General features: G+C 47.9%; 1 protein-coding gene across 4 annotated transcripts; it reads left to right on the top strand.

Annotated features, from left to right (window-relative positions):
* Positions 1-4,879: 4,879 nt before the first annotated feature.
* On the top strand, positions 4,880-18,218 carry tegt (testis enhanced gene transcript (BAX inhibitor 1)). 4 transcript variants are annotated; one of them, XM_069906346.1, is made up of 10 exons: positions 4,880-4,978; positions 10,838-10,945; positions 11,266-11,374; positions 11,672-11,792; positions 13,198-13,246; positions 13,969-14,066; positions 14,228-14,307; positions 14,851-14,951; positions 15,391-15,466; positions 18,123-18,218. In XM_069906346.1, exons 2-10 carry the CDS (start codon positions 10,890-10,892, stop codon positions 18,147-18,149), a joined length of 717 nt encoding a protein of 238 aa, XP_069762447.1. In that variant the 5' UTR covers positions 4,880-4,978; positions 10,838-10,889; the 3' UTR covers positions 18,150-18,218. The 4 variants fall into 4 exon arrangements, with proteins under 4 accessions (XP_069762447.1, XP_069762445.1, XP_069762448.1 ...); XM_069906344.1 differs by having other exon boundaries at positions 4,900-4,992; XM_069906347.1 differs by having other exon boundaries at positions 4,900-4,992; positions 18,052-18,218.
* Positions 18,219-22,159: the final 3,941 nt, after the last annotated feature.

Genomic DNA, 22,159 nt, shown 5'->3' with positions numbered 1-22,159 from the left:
TCTTTTAAAGTAACTTGCAGGGGAGGAACATCTAACCCTCCTCTATTGCCTCTTTTTGCCCATACTCTAGGATTTATTAGTTCCCAATCCTCCTCTGTTAGAACATAAAATTGAACCCCGATACCTGATCCCTGTGGTCTGGTACCGATAGCCAATTGGTCCTGTAAATCCCGTCCCAACAAGCAAACTCCAGCTTGGGGAACTAGTAAAATATCCTCTGTTATTATCTTTTCTCCCATTTGTATCCTTACATTCTATAGTATAGGGACCATAAACTCTCTTCCTCCCACTCCCGAAATCATCACTGTCCCTTCTGTTTTAACACCCTCGGGCTGTTGTAAAATACTAGACCGAGCTGCCCCAGAATCTACTAGAAAAGTCATCTCGTCACTGTGGGGTCCTATGCTTAAATTTACCAATGGTTCTCCGTGCAGTCCCACGGTGTGTATTGACTGAGAACCGTGACCCCCCTATTCATAATCTGCCTCCATCTCAGGGAGATCGCGTCTCCCTGGCTCGTATTGGGCATTCCCTCTTAAAGTGTTCCTCCTTTTTACAATGGTAGCAAACTAATGCTCCTGTTTCCCAATTTCTACCAGGGTCTCTATGGGGTCCCGGGAATGGTCGTCGTCCCCGGAATTCTCCTCTACCCCTGCCTCTGCTCTGGTCTCTACTTCCCCACTCCTGGCGCTCCTCCCAACGTCCAGGAGCTGGCACACAGCTCCTAACATTTCCCTGCTGTCCCTCCACAACTTCCTTGACTGCCTGCATCCAAATCTTAGCCTTTCCTTTCTGCTGATCTTCAGACCTCTGGACGTATGCCCTTTGTGCGATCTGTAAAAGCTATGTTATTCCCTGTTCATGCCAATTCTCTGTCTTTTGTAATTTCTTCCTGATATCTGGGGCTGAATTAGTAACAAAGCCTGTCAATACCAACTGTTCACCTGCTGGGGATTCTATATCCAAACCCCCATATTGCTGTATGGCCACACGCAATCTATTCAGAAATGCAGAGGGGATTTCCTCGGGACTTTGGGGAACCTCAAATGCCTTCTTAAAGTTCTGTCCTTTTGGAACAGACTCCTTCATTCCTTTTACTGGATTAACCCTGTACTCATCCATTCGTGTGCGACCATCATTAGTAGTCTTATCCCAACTTGGGTTTCCCAAGGGAAATTTAGCTTCTCCAGGTTTCGCCTCTGGTCCCCCTTGGTGTTCTCTATCCCTGCCTGGCGAATCATTCTATGCTCAACCAAAGTAAATAGTCTTAAAGATAGACTTTAATTCATCCCAGGTATATATATTAGGTCCCAAAAATTGATCTAATTGTTTTGCACATCCCTGAGGGTGTTCTATCAGAGATGTAATTTCCTTCTTAAAATTGCGCACCTCCGTACTAGTCAGAGGCACATTTACGAACCCGAGACCCCCCCACATCCCCTGCCAAGGGAACCTCTCGTAAAGGTCTCATCCAGTTAATTTCTGGTTTATCCCCTCCTCTATGATGTTTAGGTTCCTGCCCTCTGGGAGACAAATCAAAGGGTTTTGCCCTTCTCTCCCGAAGGTTCTCACACTGTTCTGAATGACCCTCATAATCAAAGTCTCCTCCCTCTCGTGTCAATTTTTTTTTTTTTTTTTTAAATTTTTTTATTTTTCACACCATAAATCACATTAGCCATGATATACACTATTTCTTTTTCACACATATACAGTGACTTTTTCTCCCCCCCCTTTCCTCCCAAACCACCCCCCCACCCCCCCCCTCATCCATTTTAGGTATACAATCTAGGTTGCATTAAGCCAGTCAGACAATGTTGTCATTCAACAAAATTACACCAGAAATTCTACTGAGTCCATTCTTTTCTTTCCTTCTCCTTCCATCAACTTAGGTAATGTTTGTCCCCGGTAGGTTTTCGCTATTGTATTTAATGTAAGGCTCCTATACTTGTTCGAATATTTCAATATTATTTCTTAACCAATATGTTATTTTTTCTAATGGAATACATTTATTCATTTAAATTTGGTAGTTTCTTCCTTTTAATTTGGTTATGTATTCCATTAATATTTAAAGACATATAGTTCAGCGTAGCCCTTTTATATTTTGTTTATCTTCTCTTTCCGTTTTTCCATCATTACCTTTCCTCCTTTTCCATTTCTGTTTTCTTATTTTCAACTCTTTATAAGACAACATTCCTACAACATCTAACATTTTCCTTATTCTCCTATTTCTATCTTATTTATCCCCAATCTCCCCTTCACCTCCTGAGTTGTCCTTTATCCCTTGTCGGACAACCACATCTCCCCTCTCCATTTGGATTTGCGAATCCACTCGCAAGCGTCAACTGATTTTGCAGTGACCGCTATTTCCCCCCACCCCGCCTCCCCCAGAAAAGATTTCACTTTTCATATGTCACAAAGGTCCCTCTTTTAATTCCCTCCTTATTCTCTCTATTCCATTACCTTCCCTTATTAATTCTTGTCTATACTATCTATATTTTCCTCTAAGTACAGATACATTCATGTATGCTCATTGTCTCTATTCACTCTTATACCTCTTTACCTGCATACATATCAATCGTGATCATTTTTACTCTCATTACCCGTCTTCATCCCTCAGTCTATTTTTGTCTTTACCCACATACATATCAGTCGTGATCATTTTAACTCTCATTACCCGTCTTCCTCCCTCAGTCTATTTTTGTAATTGTTCTGCAAATTTTCGTGCTTCTTCTGGATCCGAGAATAGTCTGTTTTGTTGTCCTGGAATAAATATTTTCAATACCGCTGGATGCTTTAGTATAAATTTATACCCTTTCTTCCATAAAATCGCCTTTGCTGTATTGAACTCTTTTCTCTTCTTTAGGAGTTCAAAACTTATATCTGGATAAATGAAGATTTTTTGCCCTTTATACTCCAGTGGTTTGTTGCCCTCTCTTACTTTTTCCATTGTCTTCTCCAGTACCTTTTCTCTTGTAGTATATCTTAGGAATTTTACTACAATAGATTTTGGTTTTTGTTGTGGTTGTGGTTTAGAGGCCAATACTCTATGTGCCCTTTCTATTTCCAATTCTTGCTGTAGTTCTGGACATCCTAGGGTCTTAGGGATCCACTCTTTTATAAACTCCCTCATATTCTTGCCTTCTTCATCTTCCTTAAGGCCCACTATCTTTATGTTATTTCTTCTGTTATGGTTTTCCATTGTATCTATTTTTTGAGCTAGTAGTTCTTGTGTCTCTTTAGTTTTTTTATTAGATTTCTCCAATTTCTTTTTTAAGTCTTCTACCTCCATTTCTGCTGCTACTGCCCGCTCTTCCATCTTGTCCATTTTCTTTCCCATTTCTGTTAAGGTCATCTCCATTTTAATTATTTTCTCTTCTGTGTTGTTTATTCTTTTTCTTAAATCCTTAAATTCCTGTGTTTGCCATTCTTTAAATGACTCCATGTATCCTTTAATAAGAGCAAGTATATCCTTTACCTTGCCTATCTTTTCTTCTTCTATTTCACCATACTCTTCCTCTTCCTCTTCTTCTTCCTCTGGGTTGACCATCTGTTGTTTCTTTGTTGCCCTTTCCTCCTCTTCTTTCTTGTTTCTATTGTCTTCTGTGGTCTCTTCTTGCTGCAGGTGTTCTGCAGCTGTCGTTGCCGGCTGTGGAGATCGACTCCCCAGCTGGTCCCCCCTCCCGTCGGTGTGTTTTTTTTCATTCGCATCGCGCATGCGCGGTTGCGCACTTTTGCTCGGCTCAGCAAGCCATTTTTGTAGTCCATTATTTACCGACCTGAGGGAGCGGGTTTCTCTCTCCGCAGCGGGCCTCTTCGGACAGGTAAGGCCTTCACCTTTTTCCTCCTTTGTCTTCTCTTCCTCTCTTCTTACCGTTGCTTTCGACTTTTCTTTTTTTGTCGCCATCTTCTTTCCACCTTTATACTCACTTTTCTGTAACTTTTATTTCTGTGCCTTTGTGTTTTCTCTTGTTTTTCCCGACTTTTCTGGAGAGGGCTGGAGTTCACCGTCCGGCCACTACTCCATCACGTGACTCCTCCCTCTCGTGTCAATTGAGGCGGTAATCTTGTACTCTGTGAGCGGGTCATCATAATACCCCTACTTTCTTTTTCTTTCTCTAACTGTGGAGGAGGAGGGGAAGGTAAAGAAGGGTAAAGCGGAGGTGAGAGGGGGAAGATAGGAGCCGGCACAGGGGGAGCATAAGGTGGAGTAAGGGAATGTAACACATCCCATCCTTGTATTTCAGGGGCAGAAGGCTCCTCATCCTTCTTGTTCTTACATTCCTTTTCGCTCAAAATCATTTGATCAAACGATCCACTGGGCCAACAGGCTGCATATTCTCTGCTCTCGGTATTACCTCCTTGATTTTGGTATCGCCAGATGTTCAATGCCTGACACATCCAGTCCTCGTCAGTTCCGAACTTTGGCCAATATACCGAACTCCCTTTTATCGGATTCCATATGCAGAACTTGCTAATTCTTTCTATCACTATAAGACCCTTATTCTATACTTGCGTAACCCTTCCTCACACTTATCGGAATTCATCCCTACTCAGCACTTACTTAACTTCCTCTAATCTAGTCTAGTATTCCTTATTTCATTCATACTAGCTTTACTTCCTATATTCTATTCTCTCTCACACTGCATTGTTGCTACCTCCTGTATCCAAGCCAACTTCCATTCTGCCTTGAAATTTACCTCTACCATGTGTGGAGAGTGTGAGTGGTGTCCTGGGTTCTGTGGGTCATTGTGGGGTGGGTATTTTATTCCCGTCTCGCGATAAACACTGCAATGAGGAAAAGGGGGAGACTGCAGGTGCAAACCCAGAACTGCCGGAGGGGCTGAACGGCCCACACAACGCCCACGAGCAAACTCGCGGTGCCCGTATCCCCGTCGCTTCCGGTCGTGACGCGCCCACTCAGTGACGTCAGTACTTGAACTCCGGAGGTCGGGCGGGTGGCGCAATCGGTAGAGAGAGGGTAAGGCGGCGGCGGTAGGTACGCACGCACGCAGGCCCCTTAGGCGATGGGCCCACGAACCCGGACCCCGCACCCATCCCCGGGCTCCGCACCCGGGCGTTCCGTACCCACTGGGCCTCGGCCGACGGGTGGCCCCGCGGATCGTCTCCCTCCCTCCCCACCACCACCGCGGATCCCATCCCTCTCTCCCCCCCCATCACCGCGGATCCTCTCCCACCCTCTGCTCCTATCTTCTATGTTTCTATGTCTAACCTCCCTCCCCCCACTCCCCACCACCGCGAATCCCCTCCCTCTCTCCCCCCACCACCACAGATCCTCTCCCTCCCTTCCCCCCCACCACCGCGAATCCGCTCCCTCCCCCCCATCACCGCGAATCCGCTCCCTCCCCCCCATCACCGCGGATCCTCTCCCTCCCCCCCCCATCACCGCGGATCCTCTCCCTCCCCCCCCATCACCGCGAATCCGCTCCCTCCCCCCCACCACCGCGAATCCCCTCCCTCTCTCCCCCCACCACCACAGATCCTCGCCCTCCCTTCCCCCCCACCACCGCGAATCCGCTCCCTCCCCCCCATCACCGCGAATCCGCTCCCTCCCCCCCATCACTGCGGATCCTCTCCCTCCCCCCCCATCACCGCGGATCCTCTCCCTCCCCCCCCCATCACCGCGAATCCCCTCCCTCTCTCCCCCCACCACCACAGATCCTCTCCCTCCCTTCCCCCCCACCACCGCGAATCCGCTCCCTCCCCCCCCATCACCGCGAATCCGCTCCCTCCCCCCCATCACCGCGGATCCTCTCCCTCCCCCCCCATCACCGCGGATCCTCTCCCTCCCCCCCCATCACCGCGGATCCTCTCCCTCCCCCCCATCACCGCGGATCCTCTCCCTCCCCCCCCATCACCGCGGATCCTCTCCCTCCCCCCCATCACCGCGGATCCTCTCCCTCCCCCCCCATCACCGCAGATCCTCTCCCTCCCCCCCACCACCGCGGATCCCCTCCCCACCACCGCAGATCCTCTCCCACCACCACCGAGGATCCGTTCCCTCCCTACCCACCACCGCGAATCCTCTCCCACCCTCCCTCTCCCCATACCACTGCGGATCCCCTCCCTCTCTCCCCCCCACCACCGCGGATCCCCTCCCTCTCTCCCCCCACCACGGATCCTCTCCCTCCCTTCCCCCCCACCACCACAGATCCTCTCCCTCCCCCCCATCACCGCGAATCCGTTCCCACCCTCTCTCCCCCCCATCACCGCGGATCCTCTCCCTCCCCCCCCCCACCACCGCAGATCCTCTCCCTCCCTCCCCCTCCACCACCGCAGATCCCCTCCCTCTCTCCCCCCCACCACCATCACCACAACCACGGATCCTCTCCCTCCCTTCCCCCCCATCACCGCGGATCCTCTCCCCCCCATCACCGCGGATCCTCTCCCTCCCCCCCCATCACCGCGGATCCTCTCCCTCCCCCCCCATCACCGCGGATCCTCTCCCTCCCCCCCATCACCGCGGATCCTCTCCCTCCCCCCCCCATCACCGCGGATCCTCTCCCTCCCCCCCATCACCGCGGATCCTCTCCCTCCCCCCCACCACTGCGGATCCTCTCCGTTTCTCCCCCTCTCCCCACCGCGGATCCTCCCCCTCCCCCAAATGCAGATCTTTCCCCTGCCACCCCCCCTTTCCCCTGCCACCCCCTCGTCCTCCGACCTCTTTTCAGTCTCTCGTCCCCTCCTTCCTGCCCCCTTCCTGTTTTCCCCCCCCCTGACCCAGAGATACGGAGACTAGAGCTGTGCAAGGTACTCCCAGTGTGGCTGACCCAGGGATATGGTTACAGTGGGCCATACAGGGACTTCTGTCGATATACACTTGCACTGTGTGCAGTTCTGGTCACCCAGCTAATGGGAGGCTCTTAATATAAAACAAAGTGTTCAGGGTGGGTGCACCAGGATGTTGAAGGGCCTGGTGGTTTTGAGTGATAGGAAGAGATTGCATAGGGTTGGATCTTTCTCCCTGGAGTGTAGGAGGCTGCAGCGAGGCAGGGGTGGGTGAGGGGGGGGAGTACTTATAGAGGTTTCTAAAACCATGAGGGGCATAGATAAGGTGGGGGGGTCACAGTCATTTCTCCAGGGTCAGGGAGTCTAAAACTAGAGGGCACAAGTTTAAGGGGAGAGATTGATGAGGGAGCAACTTTTTCCTCAGAGGGAGGTTCATATCTGGAGCAAACTACCAGAGACAGTGATAGAAATGGTGCAATTATAATGTTCAAAAGACATTCTGACAGATGTATGGTCAGGTGCAGTTTAGAACAATGGTTCTCAACCTTTGTTTTCCCCACTTCACGTACCACATTATGTAATCCCTTACTAACCACACATATTAGGCCATGGGTGGGGAAAAATTAAGTGGGAACTGCTGGTTAAGAAGGATTTGGAGTATGTACAAGCAAATGGGTTTGGCCTAGAACACCAACTGGCTCAGCATGGACCAGTTGGACTTAAAGGGCCTGTTCTTTGCCTAATCACTCCTCTTTGGGTGGGGATAATATTCTTCCTGTTTCCTGCATGATGATTCTCGACTTCCTTGAATGGCTTTCTGTTGTGAGATTATTTACTCAGTTGTGCTAAACTCTTACCTCTGACGTCTTCCATAAACTTCCCTCCACTGACCTTAAACAGATTTCCTCTGGGATTTGTTATGAGTGGCATTGTTGGTATAGTGGTTAGTGTAATGCCTTTACAGCACGAGCGATTGGGAGCGCGCTGTCTGTAAGGCGTTTGTATGTCCTCCCTGTGTCTGTGTGGGTTTTCTCCTGGGTCTCCGGTTTCCTCCCACACTTCAAAAAAAACGTACTGGGGTTGTAGGTTAATTGGGTGTAAATTGAGCGGCACAGACCCTGGCTGAAATGGCCTGTTACCGCGCTGTAAGTCTAATCTCCCCAGGAAAAAGGTGCTGGCAGTCCACCCCATCTCAGCCACTCTAGACGCTCCAAAGCGAAAATCCCTAGCTGTATCAACTCTGCTTCATAAGACGTTCTGCAATCCAGGCAACATCCTGGTTGATCACCTCTGCACCCTCTCCAGAGCTTCCACATCCTTCCTGTAATGATGTGACCAGAACTGAACACGATACTCCAACTGTGATCTCACTAGAGATTTATAGAGATGCAACATTACCTCACGGCTCTTGAACTGAATCCCTTGACTAATGAAGGTCAACACATCGTAAACCTTAACCACCCTATCAGCTTGTGCTGAAACCTTAAAGGGGTCTATGGACTTTGACCCCAACACTTCACTGCTGAAGGGATGGGATCTCAGTGAAGAGAGGTTCTGCTGCAGTTGGACAGGGTCCTTGTGAGACCGCACGTGGAGTACAACATGCAGTTCTGGCCTTCTCACTGGAGAAAGGATAGACTGGAGGTGGTGCAGAGGGGGTCACCATGTTGGTTCTGGAGATGAGGGAGTGAGCCTGTGGGAAGAGAATGAGTCGCCTGGGACTATATTCTGAACAATGAGGGGGGGTCTTATAGAACCATAAAACAATGAAAGGAACAGATCAGATAGAAACAGGGAGGTTGTTCACACTGGGTGATGGGACTAGAACAGCGGACAGAGATTCTGGGAGTAGATGACAGAGATGAGGAGGAACTGCTTCTCCAAGAGAGTGGGGAATATGTGGGATTCTCTGCCCAAGGAAGCAGTGGGGGCTGCCTCATCAAATGTATTGTAGACATTGTAGATGGATTTTTGAACAGTTGGGGAATTGAGGGTGATGGGGAAGGGGTGGGTGTGGACCTATTGAATGGGGCAGCAGGGTTGATGGGCTGGGTGGCCAGAGTGGGGGAGCAGGATCAATGGGCCAAGTGGCAAAAATGGGGAGCAGTATCGATGAGTTGAGTGGCCAGAATGGGACTGCAGGCTTGAGTGGCTGACTCCTTACCCCTGTTAGTTAGGTTCAACAGTTGAATGCCATATGATCTCTGCCTGGCAGCAAAGCTTGGTCCTTGCTATTTATAACCTTCCAGAGCTTTCTGAGTGCTTATAACCTTCCAGAGCTTTCTGAGTGCTTATAACCTTCCAGAGCTTTCTGAGTGCTTATAACCTTCCAGAGCTTTCTGAGTGCTTATAACCTTCCAGAGCTTTCTGAGTGCTTATAACCTTCCAGAGCTTTCTGAGTGCTTATAACCTTCCAGAGCTTTCTGAGTGTTCGCTCCTGCTTCTCCCTCACCACAGGTGTGCTGTAGAGAGAGTAAAGAGTGGGCCAGGATAACTGGCAGGGTGTCGCTGATGGGGTACTGCAGTAATTGTGCTGAGGGCCCAATTCTTCGTAGTGATGTCCCATTAGCTGGGATTGTGAATAGGGAGGAGGAAGTTTTCCCAAAAATGTACATTATTCTTAATATCCAGTACAATTGGTGTGGTGGTTAGCGCAAGGCCTTTACATCCCCTGGAGGGCTGGAGTTACAAGGGGAGTCTGACATTTTCTCCCTGAGTGGAGGTGGGGGGAAGTGGGGGGGGGGGGAAACGGGACCTTATAGAGGTTGATAAAGCCATAAGGGGCATGGTTAATTTTCTCCCATTGAAACTCCAATCACCCCTTCCAGGTTGAATGATCTGCACCTTTTTTCAAGAAACTCTGGATGCATTTAACAAATTCTGCCCCATCTCGGCCTCTGGTACCGAGAACATACCAGACAATTTGGGGAAAATTAAAGTCTCCCACGACGACAACACTATTACCTTTGTAGCATTCTGTAATCTGTCTACCTGTCTGTTCCTCCACTTCCCAGTGGCCATTGGGAAGCTTATCGTATAGTCCTATCACGGTAATTGCACCTGTTTTATTTCCAATGTCTACACACTCTGCCTGAGTAGTTGAAGCCAATGTAAGGCCCTCCCTGAGTGAAGAAGTGACACTTTCCTTGATTAGCAATGCCACACCTCCACCTCTTTTACCTCCTTCTCTAGCCCGTCCAAGTCAACAAAGCCCAGGAACATGGAGTTGCTAATCCTGCCCCTGGTGCAACCATGTCCCGTAACAACATTGTAATTCCAAGTACCAGTCGAGGCTTGTCCACCTGCCTTCCCCACTGCCCCCAGCAGTTACCTAAGAGGTCCATGTTACTGAGGAGAATGGCCACAGCATACCCTGCACTGCCTGCTTTCTCCCTTTACTCTTCCTGCAGCCTGTACCTTAGGTGTGACCAACATTACTCCCTGCAACCTATCACCTTCTGAATGATCCGAGTTCATCCAACACCACCTCCAGTTAACTGGCTCATGAGTTGCAGCTGGATGTACTTCCCACAGATAGGGTGTCCAGGGACACTGATGTTTCCCATCCTGCATGAAGAGGGCACCAACAGAGTGAATGCTCAGTCATTTCTCAGGGTAGGTTAATTCCAGAACGAGAGGTCACAGTGTTAGGTGAGAGGGAGCTTCACACAGAACGTGGTCCATTTCTGGAATGAGTTGTCAGAGGAAGCTCTAGAAGTAGCTACAATGACAATGCTCAAGACATTTGGACAAATATGGGAATTGGACAGGCTTAAATGATGTGATCTAAGTGCAGGCAAATGGGATGAGCCAGCATGGTTGGCATGCATGAGTTGGGTCGAAGGAGCTGTTTCTTTTCCATTTGGGTTGCTGGGGGAATGTGACAGAGCTGTCTGTCCAGCCAGTGTGGGGTTGGGATGGGATGGGGGGATTCAGTCTGCATCCGTGAGGGGGCAGTCCACACTGTGTTGGGACCCTTAATGAGATCATCCCATTGTGAAATACTGTCTCTCTCCATGGATGATCCATGACACACGGAGACCTCCAGCCTCTCAGCGATGTTCTGTGCTCACCCTGTCCATCCCTCCAGGTACCTAATTGTGTCTGGACTCATCACTTAGGGTGGATAAATCCACAACAAGATGAACGCCTTCGACCGAAACCTGAACCTGGACAGTCTGTTCAAATTCTCCCAGATGTGAGTCTCCTCGGAATGGTGGGGTGGGGAGGCAGTGATGGGAGAGAGAGTTGTGTGTAGTCAAGGGCACGGTGCAGGAGGTCGGGTACAATGCACGGGTATGGGCAGTGGGTATGGTGCAGAAGGTGGGTATGGATGCGGAGTACTGGCACGGGGAGGAGGGGGGTACAAAGTTGGTGTCAGATTCTCTTCATTCTGTGCTTCACAATCAGAGAAATATTCTCCCCCCCCCCACTCCCCCTCTCCCCCCACCTCGCCCTCTACATCCCCTCCCACTCCTCCTCCCCTACCCTCTTCTCACCCCCACCATCTCCCCACAGCTCCTATTCCACACAGCAACACTTGAAGAAGGTGTACTCCAGCCTGGCCGTCTGCATGCTCCTGGCAGCAGCTGGAGCCTACCTTCATGTGGTCACAAGGCTCTTTCAGGTAAGCTTTGATTGGTCCTCCTGCTGGTTCTGCTCCAAATCACCCAATGGCCAGTCCCACAGGATTAAAAGAAACATGGCTTTCATCTCAAACCCCTCCTTCCCCAACCTTCTGGGATCTCTGGGCCCCAATCCCCCCCCCTCACCTTCCCTTTCCCTCTCCCTCTCCCAGGGTCACCGAGTGCTCCCCAGCATCTCCACATTAGGACTTGGTGTCCAGCTGCTTCACGGGGACAAGAGGGAAGAGGGTGGTGTCTGGCTAGGAAGTGGTGGTCTGACTAAGCTGCTACTGTTACAGGGCGGACTGCTGTCCACACTGCTGTCCCTGGGACTCATCCTCTGGCTGAGCATGACATCTCACAGCCCGCAGAATGAGACACGCAGGCTGTGCATCCTAGCTGCCTTTGCCTTCTTCACAGGTACGGAACTGCCCAGCACTTGGGCTTTTTACTCCTGTTGTCCCTCTCGCACTATTCTACAAGGGCAGAAGGTCTGCCTCCCTACCAACTTATTCTCCTCGTTCTCATCCACACGATGGCAGACACCCAAAAGTCTGGTGAAAGACCCGCGTCCCTCAATCAAGCCTGGCACCATGAGAGCTGTAATCAGACAGAATTCACATCCAGGTGCAGCCAACATACCTGGAAGTTGAACACAGGCTATCAGGAGAGGGTGACACAGAGAGGCAGGGAGGTATAGGGGTTACAGAGACAGGGAGGAGTGTAGTGACTGGAGGGGGTTACAGAGACAGGGAGGTGTGTGGGGACCAGAGTGGGTTACAGAGACAGGGAGGGGTGTAGGGGACCGGAGTGGGTTCCAGAGATAGGGAGGGGTGTTGGGGACCGATGGAGTTACAGAGACAGGGCGGGGTGTAGGGGACTGGAGGGGGTTACAGAGATAGGGAAGGGTGTAGGGGACTGGAGTGGGTTACAGAGACAGTGAAGGGTGTAGGAGACCGATTGGGTTACAGAGACAGGGAGGGGTGTAAGGTACTGGAGGGGTTTACAGAATCAGAGAGGAGTGTAGGAGACTGGAGGGGGTTACAGAGATGGAATCTCTCACGTAATGACTCTCTCCTCCATTCTTTTCTTACACCTTTTCTATCTTTCTCTCCCTCTCTTCATCTGCATCTCTCATCATTCTCTCTTCATTTATCCTTGATTGCCCTTCCTCTCTCTGCCCCCCACTCCCTGTCCCCCTTCCTGCCCCTCTCCCTCTGCCCTCCTCCCTATGCCCCCTCTCGTCCCCTTTTCTCTTTCTGCCCCTTCTCTCTCTCTGCCCCTTCTCTCTCTCTCTGCCCCTTCTCTCTCTCTCTGCCCCTTCTCTCTCTGCCCCTTCTCTCTCTGCCCCTTCTCTCTCTGCCCCTTCTCTCTCTGCCCCTTCTCTCTCTCTCTGCCCCTTCTCTCTCTCTCTGCCCCTTCTCTCTCTCTCTGCCCCCTTCTCTTTCTGCCCCCTTCTCTCTCTCTGCCCCCTTCTCTCTCTGCCCCCTTCTCTCTCTCTGCCCCCTTCTCTCTCTCTGCCCCCTTCTCTCTCTCTGCCCCCTTCTCTCTCTCTGCCCCCTTCTCTCTCTCTGCCCCCTTCTCTCTCTCTGCCCCTTTCTCTCTCTCTCTGCCCCTTTCTCTCTCTCTCTGCCCCTTCTCCCTCTCTGCCCCTTCTCCCTCTCTGCCCCTTCTCCCTCTCTGCCCCTTCTCCCTCTCTTCCCCTTTCTCTCTCTGCCCCCTTCTCTCTCTCTCTCTCTGTCCCCCTTCTCTCTCTCTCTCTCTCTCTCTGCCCCATCCACTTTCCCTTTGATTTTTCTCCCATTCCCATGTTCACTGTTCTCAGGTACTGGACTTGGCCCGCTGATGGACTTCGTCATTTCTATCAACCCATCGTAAGTCTGATTCCTGACTGCTCCCTTCCCTCAATACCCCTGTGCCCACCATGCCCACTCTCACTGTACCTCAGTGCCAGTGTGGGAGCTATAACTGCCTTTGCCTTGGCAGCCTGTGACTGCAGACAGTGAGAGCTACAGCCAATGTAACCCCCCAGCACAGTCGCTAAGCCTCAGCCACACCCAGTTACAGAACATGCCAACTGTGGCTCATGTGACAGCAGTCACACCTCGGTGGGAGCACCAATGCTAACCTGCAACTGGGCCTCAACAAGCGAGAGGCTCCTGTGGAGCTGACTGGGCAAATATGAGTGACCCTGGGGTACAGAACATCCAGAGCAGCCTTTCCACAGGACAGAGGACACTGGATGGGGTTGCAGAGATAGGGAGGTGTATGGGGGACCGGAGGGGGTTAGAGAAACAGGGGATGGGGTGTCGGGATCAGAGGGAGTTACAGAGACAGAAGATGAATGTAAGAACCATTGTCTGGGGGTGGGGTTATTGAGATTGCATTTAGGGGCAAGGAGTATTTGAGGGATAGGCCCATTTGGGTGGGGATGAGAGGGAGTTGCCGGAACAGATATATTGTGAGTGGAAGGGACTGAGGCATTGGTGACCAGTGGGAACGACCTGGAGGGGTTTGCAGAGAGGTGGTGGTGAGTGACAGGATTTTATGTGGTGCTCAGTGTGGAAGCTGGCCTTCATGTTGTTTGCCCTTACAGTATCATCCCGACTGCCTTCATGGTGTCCGCACTAGTCTTCTGTTGCTTCACGCTCAGTGCTCTGTACGCCCAGCGCCGCCAGTACCTGTTCCTTGGAGGTGAGTATTCATGAGTCTGGGAGTTCCCACATCCCCTCCTCCCGATCCCCATGTAACCCTTTCTCCCTCCTCCCGTGACCTCTCCACTGTAATGCCTTCTCTCTGTGATGAACCCCCCCCCCCGGTTTGCACTTGACACTGAAGTGCCCTCTCACCACTAGGTACGCTGATGTCTCTCCTCACTCTGCTCTGCATTGTCCCACTGGTCAACCTGTTCTTTGGATCCATCCTGCTCTTCAAGGTATTGGTGGGTGGGATCAGGTGGAGGGTGTGGGTGGTGGTAATCTATGTCAGGCACCAGGTGGATTCAGCCTGAGATCAGTCTCACTGTCTGTGACTGGGTCAGAATGTCTCAGATCACTGCAGAGCCACTAGGCCCTTTCAAACTGCAGCACTGTGTAGCCCTCCTCGGTCCCAGGTGCGATTACAGAGTCATACGTGCAGGATGCACTTTTCAAATTGAAGGCGGACCTACCTGCTAAATTGAGGGGGATCCCGCCCTTGCGATATCGCAGTGAGAGTTCAGATGCTGACGTCACCGAAGTAAGCAGGTCGGCCATTTTCATTTTCAAATCAGCCATGGAGACCTGGGTAAGTTGAACTGGGTTCTCTGACCACCTCTGAGGTAGGTCAGGAAACTGGTTGGGTTCTGACCAGGTTGACCTGGTAGTACCTTTTCAAATTGCCATGTAACTGGGGCGCTATCTGTGCAAATTGCCTGGTAAACCCTATTTAACACAACAGTTTGAAAGGGCCGACTAACTGCCCTTGATTTCCTCGCCAGGTCCAGTTGTACATCGGACTCCTGGTCTTCTGTGGCTTTATCCTGTTTGACACACAGCTCATCATTGAGAAGGCAGAGCATGGGGACAAGGACTACATCTGGTAAGTCGAGGTAGTGGGGGAGGGGGGGAGAGGTTGGCTGGTGCTGTCTCTGGGTGGTCTGACGATAGGATGCCCGCTGAGTGTCTGAATGAATGAGAGTTTATCGTATGCATGTATCAAAACAATTTATTGTCAGAGGAAAAAAAATTATAAAAGGCTGAGAAAAGAAATAGTTTGTCTTGGTGATCCCAGATTAATTTCAAGTCAGGGTTAGGGTAGTACGGTTCTTGCCAGTCTTCAGGCTTCTGCTCAGAAGGAGCAGTGAGGTTGTGACTGTGGGGTGATGGGGCAGAGATGACTGGTGTGTCTAGTTTGTCCAGAAGTCCTGCATTTGTTTTGTCGGTGTTGAAATCTGACCTACTCGGGGGAAGCTGAGTCGATTATCCTGCTATAACTAGCTCTTTCCCCCCCCCCCCCTCCCCTCTCTCTCCCCCTCCAGGCACTGTGTGGATCTGTTCATGGATTTCATCGCTGTCTTCAGAAAGCTCATGTTGATACTCAGCATGAACGAGAAGGTTAGAATACAACTCCTCCCATCCTCTGAGTCTAAACGAGAGCATTCTACAGGACATCTGAGGACCATGGGAAGTGGGGATAAGGAACAAAGGTCCACAGTCAGTTACAAGAATATTGATGAGAGGGAATCAGGGTCGCACACTCCCAGGGGTCAGACACAGAGTGAAGCTCCCACCACACCGTCCCATCACACACTCCCGGGGTCAGACGCCGAGTGAAACTCCCTCCGCACCGTCCTATCATACACTCCCACGATCAGACACAGAGTGAAGCTCCCTCTGCACCGTTCCATCACACACTCCCGGGGTCAGACGCCGAGTGAAACTCCGCACCGTCCTATCATACACTCTCACGATCAGACACAGAGTGAAGCTCCCTCTGCACCGTTCCATCACACACTCCCGGGGTCAGACGCCGAGTGAAACTCCGCACCGTCCTATCATACACTCCCATAATCAGACACAGAGTGAAGCTCCCTCTGCACCGTCCCATCACACACACCCGGGGTCAGATGCCGAGTAAAACTCCCTCCGCACCGTCTTATCATACACTCCCATGATCAGACACAGAGTGAAGCTCCCTCTGCACCGTCCCATCACACACTCCCGGGGTCAGACGCTGAGTGAAACTCCCTCTGCACCGTCCTATCATACACTCCCATGATCAGACACAGAGTAAAGCTCCCTCCACATTGTCCCATCACACATTCCCGGGGTCAGAAACAGAGTGAAGCTCCCTCCACTCGGTCCCAACATACACTCCTGGGGACAGACACAGAGTGAAGCACCCTCTACACCGTCTGATCACACACTCCCAGGGTCAGACGCCAAGTGAAACTCCCTCCGCACCATCCTATCATACACTCCCATGATCAGACACAGAGTAAAGCTCCCTCCACATTGTCCCATCACACATTTCCGGGGTCAGACGCCGAGTGAAACTCCCTCCACACGGTCCCATCACACACTCCTGGGGACAGACACATTCCATCACACACCCTCATAGTCTGATACAGAATGAAGCTTCCACTGCACTGTCCAATCGCAAAATCTCAGGATAGGGAATATTGTGCACTGAAGTATTTTACAGGACCTGATAATATAACCATATAACAATTACAATCTGGAAACAGGCCATCTTGGCCCCTCTAGTCCGCACTGATTTAAGTGAACTCCTCTAGTCCCACCTACCTGCTCCTTCTCCATAACCCTCCAATCTCCACATCTATACACTCATCCAACCTTCTTTTAAATGACAAAATTGACCCTGCTGCAACCACCTCTGCCGGAAGATCATTCCACTCAGCCACCACTCTTTGAGTGAAGAAGCTTCCTCTCATGTTGCTTCTAAAGTTTTGCCCCATAACCTTCAACTTATGACCTCTCATTCCAATCTCACCTACCATCAAGGGGAAGAGCCTATTCACATTTACTCTGTCTATCCCCTCATAATTTAAAAAACTCAATTTAAAAAAACCTCTTTCAAATCCCCCCTCAACCTTCTACGCTCCAATGAATAAAGACCCAGTCTACTCAATCTTTCTTTGTATTCTATACTGTAATCCAGGCAACATTTCAATAAATCTTCTCTGCATCCTCTCTACCTTATTAATATCCTTCCTATGATTTGGGGACCAGAACTGTACACAATATTCCAAACTTGGCCTCACCAATGCCTTGAACAGCCTCAACATCACCTCCCAGCTCCTATATTCTACGCTTTGATTTATAAAGGCCAGCCTACCAAAAGCCTTCTTCACCACCCTAGCTACATGAGATTCCACATTCAAAGAACAATGAACTGTTATTCCAAGATCTCTCTGTTTCTCTGCATTCCTCAATGCCCTCCCCTTCACTGCATATGTCCTGTTTTGATTATTCTTCCCAAAATGAAGCACCTCACACTTATCGATATTAAACCCCATCTGCCACCTTTCAGCCCACTCTTCTAAGCCGTCCAAATCCTTCTGCAGTCCCCAAAAACCATCCTTACTATCCACAACTCGCCCCATTTTTGTATCGTCCGCATATTTACTCACCCAATTTACCACCCCATCATCCAAATCATTAGACAAGTATAAAGCATGAGTCATAAATGAGACTTGAAAGTTTGTGACTGTAGGAGGCTGGAGGGGGGGGGTGGGGGGAGCCTTATAGAGGTTTATAAAATTATGAGGGGCAGGATCACAGACTTTTCTCCAGGGTTGGGGAGTCTAAAACTAGAGGGCACAGATTTAAGGGGACTTGAGGGGGATCTTCTTCACACAGAGCGTGGTGGTTGTGTAGAACGAGCTGCCACAGAAAATGATAGAGTTGGGGACAATTTAACAGATATTTGGACAGGTACGTGAATGGGAAAGGTTTAGAGGGAGATGGGCTGAATGCAGGGAAAGGGGACCAGCTCAGGTTGGGGAACTGGATTAGCCAGGAGGGGTAGGGATAAAGGTCCTGTTTCTGTGCTGTAAATTCTAAATCAGCCACGTTAAAATCTTCAAAGGATAAGTTTAGAAAAGAACCAAAAATAACCAGTTGAGTGATACAGGCTCTGATAGGAGTCCATTTAGCCCCTCTTTTGTTTGTTCCAGATGGACTAGGGTGTACTGCTGTAATACAATTTCTTGTCTGGGATACAAATGATGTCCATGTGTCATTGCAGGAGAAAAAGAGGAGCGACTCTAAGTGAACATCAACACATCTCTCCTGAAGAATGTTTCTTTCCTACAATTCATTAAACAATGATTGTAATGCTGAAGATGGGTATTTCTCTTGTGCCGCCTTTGTTCAATTGCCCCAGTGAGTCCAAAGCCCCGGGGTACCACCCTACCTTTGCATCGTGGTCCCTGCAACCTTTCTCCTGCCACTTACCTCTCTGCAAACACTCTGGGCTGCAGTATAGTGAACCCTGTGCCAACTCATGGGGGCTGTTAATGAGGACTAGGTTCATCTTTGTGGGCAGCCCTCCTGTGCTTCCACCATGTCCTGACGCCTAACCCACCATGAGTTGTCACCTGAACACATCAATTTCACCTCAGAATTAAACTGTGGCAGTTTCAGCTGAAGGCGGGGCAGGTATGGACACTGCGGATCTCTTCATCCCCTCCTCCCATCTGACTTTCCTTTTCTCTCTGCGGCTTTTAACCAGAGGACCCATGATGGGTGTTTGTTCCTTGCCATCCCTGTCCTTGTTGCTGACACATGTCTGTCCTTTGCTCTGAACACAATTTAAATAAATATTAATTACTATACTGATTTCTAATAAATGGCAGTTTTCACGTTGTTGTGAATTTTGATTTAAAAAAAAAACAAATGAACCGAACAAGTGTTGGAGGAACCCAACAGGGCATTAGCAGCATTTGGTGAGGATCATCAACGTCAAGGGCGCACAAAAAGGGGCTCTACAAAACAAGATTCAAGGTTCCTGAAAAAATATTCATTTTAATACAGTTGACCCGTCCTATTAATGTTATAGGTAAATCTTTCCACTGATTCAAATCATTTTAATTTTAGACAAAGGTAGGTAATTCAATTAATATGAATTATTATAATTACTATCTAAATAACTAAATACTTTTAAATCCATTTAAATTTCACCATGTTCCTACACAAAGAATGATCCATTTTAGCTAGAGGCATAATCTCACTCTTCCCAGTTAATTTTATAACCTGATATTTCATCATACTGCTGCAGATTCCTCAAAAGATTCCAACTCAGAGAGTCTCCAGGTGGCGCTCATGGAGTGAACACGTTTTGGTTTTTGCTCCATAAAATATACTATTTTTAACCTGTATCCACCTTTGAACTAACTTCACAGAAGTCAGAAAGATCTTTATTATTTCTCTAATTATACTTGAGTCTGAAAATTTTGAAGAAATGACTGAAGGAAAAGCTACACGAGCTAAAACCCGGGCAGAAGAAGGTAACGGCCGAGAGAAGAAACAACCAGACATTAAACTAAGTGAGATGACCTTCACTGACTTTTTAAAATTCTTTCGTGATGAATTCAAAGATGTTTGTCGCAAAAAAGACCTAGCTGAACGTACAGCTTTAATTGCCTCAGAAGCTGAAACAAAAAAACAACATACCTTAATTGCAGCTCTTCAAACTGAAGTTCAACAAAAAGAGATTAGACTGACTGAGGTCGAACAGAAACTTTCCAAAGCAATTAAACAACTAGAAGCACTCCAGCTGAAAAGCATTGATTCAGAGAACCGTTCCAGAAGACAAAATATTCGTTTGGTTGGAATTCCTGAAGGCATTGAGAAAGGAGATCTCCTGACGTTTTTTGCCGAGCTTTTAAAAGAAGCATACCCATCCGAATTCCCTGCTGATCCACCGCTACTTGATAGAGTACATCGTATCTGGAACCGAAATGCTGAAGCTTCCAAACCCAGAGTGGTGATGGTCCGTATGCATTACGTGAGTACAAAGGATAGATTGATTCGTACAGCCAGAAGACTTGGAAATGTGACTGTTCGTGGCTTTAGTCTAAGAGCCTATGAAGATTTTAGTCCGGAGGTGGTACGCGCTCGAAGACTGTTTAAAGATCTGATGTCCGAATGTTTTGAGAAGAAACTGAAACCTGCGCTCCTGTATCCTGCGAGGCTCAGGATTTCTCCGGAGAACCAAGCTCGTCAAATATTCGACTCCGTGTCTGCAGCACGGAACTACCTGTCGGCTAATTTCCCGTCTAGCGCGACCTCTCAGCCCGAGTGACCGATAAAAAATGCGGTAGATATTGGTCTTTTTCAGGTTAATAGTCAGATTCTGATTTCTGACCATTCGAAAAGTAATAGATCATTAAAAGATTCCAACTATTATATTAAATATATCAAAACATCATCTGCAAATAAATTTATTTTAAATTCATCAGATTTCACCTTAATACCTTTAATATTACTATCTTGTCTAATTTGAGCCAAAGGTTCAATAACCAATGCAAATAGAGCAGGTGACAAAGGGCAGCTTTGCCTAGTTGATATAATTAATGTAAAAGGTGAAGATAAGTGTCCATTTGTCACAATTCTAGCAGTAGGACTCTCATATAACACCTTAATCCAATCTTAAAAAAAGGCCCAAAGTTAAATTTCTCCAAAACTTTAAATAAAAAAAACTCCATTCTACACTATCAAAGGCCTTCTCTGCATCAAGAGAAGGCCTTTAATGCTCCCAAGAAGCATTAATTAACGAAATCAACTTTACAATATTGTCTGATGAATATCGATTTTTAATAAAACCCACTTGGTCTACATGGATTCAATCTGATAAATGTTTTTTTCAATCTATTCCTTGCAACATACCTAAAAAAAAATCTAAATGCTTTGGTGAGGTTTTGATGGAAAGATAAAATGGTAAGGGAGTCTTTACAGAAATTAACTTGGAAGTGTGCAACTTAATTTTCAAAATGATTATGAATCAGCAAATGGGTAAACCTTTGATATGGGTTAATGTTGAATTATCTCAGATCGGTGAAAAGATGGATCAGTTTATTTATGGATGGAACTCTCAATTAAGTAATTATAATTTACCTGTGTTGAAACATTTAATGGATTTATGGAGTTAAAAAAATGAAATTATAGGTACTCAAGGTAAAATTTTGGGTAAAACCTCTTTCAAAAGTTGTGGGATCAGAAAGAATTAGATTAGTAGAAGATTGTTATGAAACTGGATATTTTACTTCATTTCAAAGAATGAAAGAGAAATATGACATATCTTCGAATAGTTTTTTTATTCTTATCAATAAAGCCTTATTGGATAATTTTGGGCATACATTAAGTTACCTAGACAGTCTAAATTTGAAATTTTACTTACTGATGGTGGCAAAAAAAAGGATTTATATCTGAGATGTTTGCTTTATTATAGAATAAAATGCTTAAGCTGGATGTTTATAAATCTAGATTAAAATGGGAAAAAGATTTGTCTATATCTATTTCTCAGGATGATTGAATGAAGTTATGTGCAGATACTATGACTAAAATTGTACATGCAACGTACCGATTGGTTCACTATAAGTTTATTTCTTTGGATTTATGTTTTAGATGTCGTAAGGAAGTTGGTTCTTTTTTACATTCTACTTGGCTATGTGAGACGGTGAAACATTTTTGGAATAGATTTAAGGAAGTTTTAGAAGTTATTTTTAAATTGAAAATTTCATTTGATCCTTTAGTATTTTTTTTGTGTGACAGTATATAGAAATGTTTTTGGGAGATAAATCGGAAAAAGTTTGTTAGAGTAGGTCACATACAAACACTTTAAAACAGATCTTGTTAGAAATACTGAAGTTCTGCTAATGCTAGACATGTCGGGGGATCAAAGCTTTTGCAAGAGCTTTGGAGAGTGTCCAAGAGACTTCACTAATGGGTTGTTAACAAAAGGCAACAGATGAAAGATCTTATTGGAACCGCAGATTGTCTGGAAGAGAACCTGTTGTTCTAAGTGGTTTTGCAAGCAGAGAGTCAAACAGGCTTTCTCTAAGAGAGAGAGAGTCAGAGATCATTCTACAGATTTACAGCCAGCAGAAGCAGTTGGGACTGGAACAGGACAAGTGGGCAAGCTTGTGTAAAACCTTTTGGAAGACGGCCTGGTCAAAGCCATTGTGGTTCATGCAAGAGGAGAGGACTGGCTGTCTAATGTTTCACTTGGAATAAGGGATACAAAAAGGCACTCTATGGTGACCTGAAAGAAAGAAGTTATCA

This window comes from Narcine bancroftii, chromosome 12 (assembly GCF_036971445.1).
Source record: "Narcine bancroftii isolate sNarBan1 chromosome 12, sNarBan1.hap1, whole genome shotgun sequence".
Lineage (NCBI taxonomy): Eukaryota > Metazoa > Chordata > Chondrichthyes > Torpediniformes > Narcinidae > Narcine > Narcine bancroftii.
This window is presented reverse-complemented; position numbering and strand designations above follow the sequence as displayed.